The sequence below is a fragment of the Gorilla gorilla genome, chromosome 4 (genome assembly GCF_029281585.2).
Source record: "Gorilla gorilla gorilla isolate KB3781 chromosome 4, NHGRI_mGorGor1-v2.1_pri, whole genome shotgun sequence".
NCBI lineage: Eukaryota > Metazoa > Chordata > Mammalia > Primates > Hominidae > Gorilla > Gorilla gorilla.
The window spans coordinates 149,695,941-149,701,940 of record NC_073228.2 but is presented as its reverse complement, the minus strand read 5'-3'; the positions used below and the strand labels follow the sequence as shown (position 1 = coordinate 149,701,940).

Here is a 6,000-nt window from a genome sequence, read left to right as displayed (position 1 = left end):
CGGCAGGCGCGGCCGCGGGAGGGCACCAGGGCCGCTCTGGCGCCGCCAGCGTGGAGACCGCGGGGCCCCGGGTGCTCTGGGAGCTCTCCAGCGCCTCCAGCGCTCTGTAACCCCAGGCACCCGACTCTGGCAGTAGGGGCGTGGGCGTGGCCGACTGCGCTTTTCTCCGAGTGGCCAATAAAGTTTCGAAAGTTTGAAAAGCGGAGGAAAAAGGCCACGCCCATGTGGCTGTCCGAGTGTGGGCGCCTCCGGGCCTCTGCGGAGCCCTGGGCGGCTCTGAGCTCGCGGAGGCGTGGCCGGTGCGCTGGGCCCGCGGCGCGCGGGGATGGGGGTCTCGGTGGATGTGCACCAGGTGTACAAGTACCCCTTCGAGCAGGTGGTCTCCAGCTTTCTCCGAAAGGTACCGCCCCGCTTCCACCTTCCGTATCCCGCGCTGCCTCCGCTGCTTGCCCCTCTCTCCTCTCCTTCATCCACGCGGAAGCTGGCACCGCCAGTGTCTCTTTCCAGCTGCGGGCTTTGCTTCAGGGATGTGTGGGTCGAGAGGGATTTCCTCGAAGACTCCCCTTACAGGGAGCGGGAAAAGGAGCCGTGCTTGGCATCACGTTCACACCTGCCCCAGCTGAAAGAAGAGGCTTTCCTTTTAGGAAGAGCCTCCGGGAATCCCAGCTCGTGAGCTCCGTGGAGTTGCAGATGACCGACGTGTGGAGCTTTCCGCTTCATCACTGACCCCTTCAAAGCGAGGGGAGGCCATTGGGCAGTCATCCTGGTTTACTCAGCATGATCGTTCTGCTGCCCCATCCACTGTCCCTTATTAAACAGCTGTGGGACATCGTGCAGGTTGCTTACTCTCTTTGTGCCTTAGTTTGCTAATCTGTAAAATGGGGAAAATAATAGTACCGACTCATAGAGTTGTTGTGAGGATCCAAATGAGGTAACTTGTGTGAAGTGCTTAGCACAGTTGTGACCTAAATGAAGAAACTGAGGCAAAATCAATATAAAAAGAGAGTTCATTCGAGCCAAGTTTGAGGACTGCATCCGGGAGTGAAGGTGCCCTGAGTATACATTCTGATGAGCAGAAGTCGAAAGTGGGTTTTTCAAGGAGAATAAGAAGCACTTCCTAAGTTGTTTACCAAGAATTTATATTAAAATAACATAAACTATTGATTGTCTGTACATTGTTCTTTGTATCACAAATTCCAGGAACTTGAAGATAATGGGTAAGGCAGCTGGTCAGGAACAAAATGCCTTTAACCAGTTGCTCCCAGGAATGGGTTGGGTGAGGAGGGGACCACTAAAGTCCTATACTCTTGTCTCTCTGGGCTTGATTGATTTTGCATATTTCACTGTAACTCACACAATGTGCTCTGAGCTATTTTTCTTTTTCTTACTGCTACTGATGTTTAGTTAGGGCTCTAAAATGTTATTGTTGTTGGTATTACTACAACCGATTTCAATACAAATAATGAACTCTTCCCTGAATCCCAAAGACTGTTTCTAGGATTGTGGATCCTGATAATAGGAAAATGGGAAATGTCTTTGAAAAATCGAAAGCGCCTAGGCCTGGGAGGCAGGACTCCTGGACTCTGGTCTGGTTCTATGCGCGGTTAGTTCTCTGGGTGACCTTGCTGAGGGTCTTTTCTCTAGGCCTTAGTTTCCACATCTATAAGATGAAGGGGTTGTACCAGAAGATCTTTGAAGGTCCCCTTCGGTTTTCATAAGCAAAATTTGCAACAGTTGCAATTTGCCTTGGTTAGCAGCCACGGGACATTGAACTCCATATGCAACCCGGAAGCCAAACTAAGGGAGATGCTGGGAAGATGAAGGTCATTTGTTAAACGATAAGGTGTAGCCTCCGTTAGAGGAGGTGACACGGTGGCCCTGGTCACAGAGGAGTGAGGAGGACACTGGTTAACACTTTGTTGCTATAGGGGGCCTCTTTAGAAGGAATGTCAGCTTGCTGATATGTTCATTGATTTTCAGTATCTAGACTAGTGCCTAGCACCTACTAGGTATTTAATAAAAACCTGAGCAATGAATAAATGAATGAAAGAATGATTTACAGACCTGTTGTAGACTTTGCCTTAGGCCAGGCTTCTGGGCCCAAAAAGTAACAGCCAACACCCAATTTTTTTGTTAGAACTGGCACTTTGGAGTCTGGGTACCCTTAAGCCACTGCTCCTTTGTAAAGTCTTTTTGGATTGTCATCATCAAGAGTCAGTTGATCTCCACCTTCTCAGAACTCACAGGGCACTCTGTCTAGGCGTTGCTGACCGTCTGCAGTGTCAGATGGTGACTTCTGTATGTGTTGTGTTTCCCGTTAGACTCTAAGGTTTTTAAAGGCGAGACTCACTCCTGCAGAAGCACATAACACAATGCCAAACTCTTATTTACGGAGGTCCCGGCACATTGTCAGCTTTTGGTAAATGCTTTTCTTTTGTTGAATACTTATCTTCTGTGTGCCAAGCTTTGTGTTAAGTGCTAGAAAAATGTGGGAGGTCACCACAGACCCTGTTCTCATGGAACTGATGGTGTGTAGTGGGTGAGATTAACATAAATAAGTGATGCACAAATGAACACAAAATTCAAATTGATGATGTGTACTTATGAAAGGAAAATACATGGTGCTTGAATATAGCAGGGAGGCCTGCTGAAGTCAGAGAGGGTGATCTTTAGGAAAGGCTTTCCTGAAGAAGTGGCACTTGTGAAATGATGGCTGAAGCATGAATAGAAGTTTCCTAGGAAGGCTGGGTGTGTGGTGTGTGGTGTGGTGTGTGTGGTGTGGTGTGGTGTGTATGTGCGCTCATGTGTACTTTCCATACTTTATCATGTTTACTGCTGCCAGCACCCTCAGGAAGTAGTTATGATTAATTTCCATTTTACAATATAGAGAAACTGAGGACCAGAGAAGTCCAAGTGCCTTCCTCAAGTTCCCACAGCTAGCAGGTAGGACAGCCAGGATTTTAACACATGGATCCGAAACTCACACCCTTAGCCACCCGGCTGTGCTGCATTGCATATAATAGGCACTTCAGCGATTATTGAGGTAATACAGGGTTTCAGAATCAACTTTGCCAGCTGGGCGGCAGCTCACTCCTGTAATCTCAGCACTTTGGGAGGCCAAGGCGGGCGGATCACTTGAGGTCAGGAGTTCAAGACCAGCCTGGCTAACATGGTGAAATACCATCTCTACCAAAAATACAAAAAATTAGCCAGGTGTGGTGCCCTATACCTGTAATCCCAGCTACTTGGGAGGCTAAGATGAGAATCACTTGAACCCAAGAGATGGAGGTTGCAGTGAGTCGAGATCATGCCATTGCAGTCCAGCCTGGGTGACAGAGCAAGACTTCGTCTCAAAAACAAAAACAAACAAAAAAACCCAAAAAACTTTGCTGTGCTCAATCTGTTTTCTTTTGTTCACAGTCTTCTCTCAGGGTTTGCTCAGCTAAGTGGACCTGTTGACCCTGATATAAAGATATAACTTTGATGTGTGTTAGGGTGAGAACACGGAATGTTTAAGTTATCTATTGGTTTGTAACAAACCACTCCAAAACGTAGTGACTTAAACCAATGACAGGCTTTTAATTTTCACAATTGTGTGAGTTGACTAAACTCATGTGGTTGATTTTTGTGTGCTGTGTGGTATAGCTGAGGTCACTTATGTAGCTGTATTCAGTTAGAACCTGTTGTAATTCTTATAAAATATTTAGCAAAGTACCTGGTACATAGTGAATAAGTACTATGAAAAGGCAGAACTGGGAAAGGCAGAACTGGGAAACAGAACTGGGGATGTCAGAACTGGGAAATGGAAGGCAGAACTGGGAAAATGAGAGACAAACATTTGGAGACTAAAGGTCTAGTGATGGGACAGTGTTAACATCATGCATGTCACTGTACTTCCTTTCTTTCTGTTCATTCATAAAGGAATCCTTCAGAGATTCCTTGGGAGGAACTATGTGACTAAGTACTAAGATGTCAGTAAACCCATTTGCTGGGTGAATTTTCCCCTTGTGTTATTCAAAGCCATGAATGGAAGTCAGTAGACCTGGATCTTGATCATTATGCTTTCACTGTTAGGTTGGGTGGCCATGGGAAAAAATTTTCACCATCCTATGCTGTGTCCTTGTGCAAATTAGAAAAGGCATCTTTTAGGGGTCCACTCCATAAGCTCACAGTTCATAGGGCTAGGGGAAAGCAAATGAGACTATTTATGCAAATTAGAAAAAGTTACTCCTTCCTTTAGGTGGATGCAGTCCTGTGCCCACAGGCCCACTTGACCAGGAGCCCTTGTGCAGTCAGCAGCATCACAACTGTGTAAGCCCTAGTTTCTCCTCTGTGAAAATGGTAATGCCACCTACCCCACCTACCTTCCAGGGTTGTTGTGAGGATGTCACATGTGTTAACAGCTTGAAAAGCATAAGCTTTTTTATAAGCCTAAGGTAGTAAGAATTATGTTTTTGGCAAAATACACTTTTATATTTCTTTCAGTCTTTATGATTTTTTTTTCAAAGGAAAGCACTTGGCAGAAGGGACAATCATGAGGATCGCTGGGAAGCATTTAATCTGATTTTGCACAATGGTATGTTTGAAGCTGCTTTAGCACTGAGGAAGTTCTATTTTAAATCAGGTCTACTGATCTATGGCTTTTGGTTTGTTAGGAGTTGCCTTCCAAGTTATAATATACTACTGTTTTTAAAACCTGAAGAATGTTTGCTCTTCTTACATCTGCCTGTTGAATACCACAGGCAAAATATTAGCTGCATGCTTTCAAAGCTAAGTGACACTGTGAAAACAAACAATATGATACTCTTTGTTTGTAAAATACAGTATTTCTCAATAAACTCTTCATGGAGGAATGTTATGAAACCCAAAATGGTTTATTCATTGGATGCTGAACTGTATGTACTTTCCAAGAACTATAGTGTCAATGCACTTGACAGTGTATTTTGATTTCTTTCTTTGTGTGATTCTTAGCTTTCTAGCTCTTATCACTTACCACTGTTTCCTTCCTTTTACTTAAAATCATCTACAAAGAGAACACAAAGTTGCATAGATGAATGTAGCAGTGTAGAAAATGGGTCTTCTCTGGAATCTCACTTAGACCTTTTTAATGGGCTTGCCTTTCATGAGCTGGATTCAGAGAACTTCTTAAATTTCATCTGCCTGAAATTTAAAGTCATTAAAAAGGATCCAGAGAGCTATTATATTGACTGGGTTTTCTTGTTTATATCTAAATGAGGCCAGAGAAGTAAAGATTTTTCTTACCTTCAGAAGGTTGACTTTCTTTTTATGCTGTGGTCAAAAGAGTCATAGTGAATAGAGTATCACCTTCATAGGTGGTGATTTTTGTCATTTGTTTCTGATGTATCCCAATTACCCAAAGAGATCCTGGAACATAGTAGGTACTCAGCAAATCCTTGTTGAATGAATGAATGAACTGACTCTTTTGGGGATTAGCCCTGTGCAGTTTTAGATTGAAGTCAGTATGGGATTCAGAAACATGTCCTTACTTTGGATACTGTAATAAAATGGACAGATTAAAATATTGATAATTTCTTTGCTTTGACAGAATGACCCTGAGTGTTATTTATTTTGGCTGGGAGCCTGGTGTGCTGAACAAAATGGTTTGAATGTTTACTCTTAAGCTCATAAAGGGGATTTATGAATGGCTATTTCCATTTAGAGTAGAAAGTTGATTGGGTAATTAATAATGTTTCCGTTTCTGATCCTATCTTTTCTCCCTTGCAAATCTGACACTTACATGTTATCTTTTGTCACATGCTGTACTAGTCTTTCTTCACTTTTATCTTCCTGTCCTCAGTTCCACTAGAAGATTAGGCATGATGTAAAGGAGAATGGTGCAGATGTGCAGAACGTGGGCTCTGACATTGGATGGGGTGGGGAAGACAGGGATGGAGCGCTGTTAGCCCTGTGAGCTTGGACAGGTCAGTTCATTTTTCTGTGCCTCGATTTCCTCATCTGCAAAATGAGAATAATAATCAC

The 6,000-nt window shown here is 44.0% G+C and overlaps 1 protein-coding gene across 5 annotated transcripts in view; it reads left to right on the top strand.

The window, feature by feature from the left end:
* Nucleotides 1–203: 203 nt before the first annotated feature.
* PRELID2 (PRELI domain containing 2) overlaps nucleotides 204–6,000 on the top strand; it is a 336,098-nt gene continuing 330,301 nt past the window's right edge. For 4 of the 5 annotated variants that reach the window (XR_008679908.2, XR_010133959.1, XM_031011220.3 and 1 more), the window contains exon 1: nucleotides 204–400. Coding sequence is in view for 3 of the 5 variants with exons in the window: in XM_031011220.3 (XP_030867080.1) it covers nucleotides 326–400 (75 nt within the window). In the remaining 2 variants the exon portion in view is untranslated. The remainder of the gene's footprint in view (nucleotides 401–6,000) is intronic. The other variant, XM_055387294.2, reaches the window with a different exon arrangement.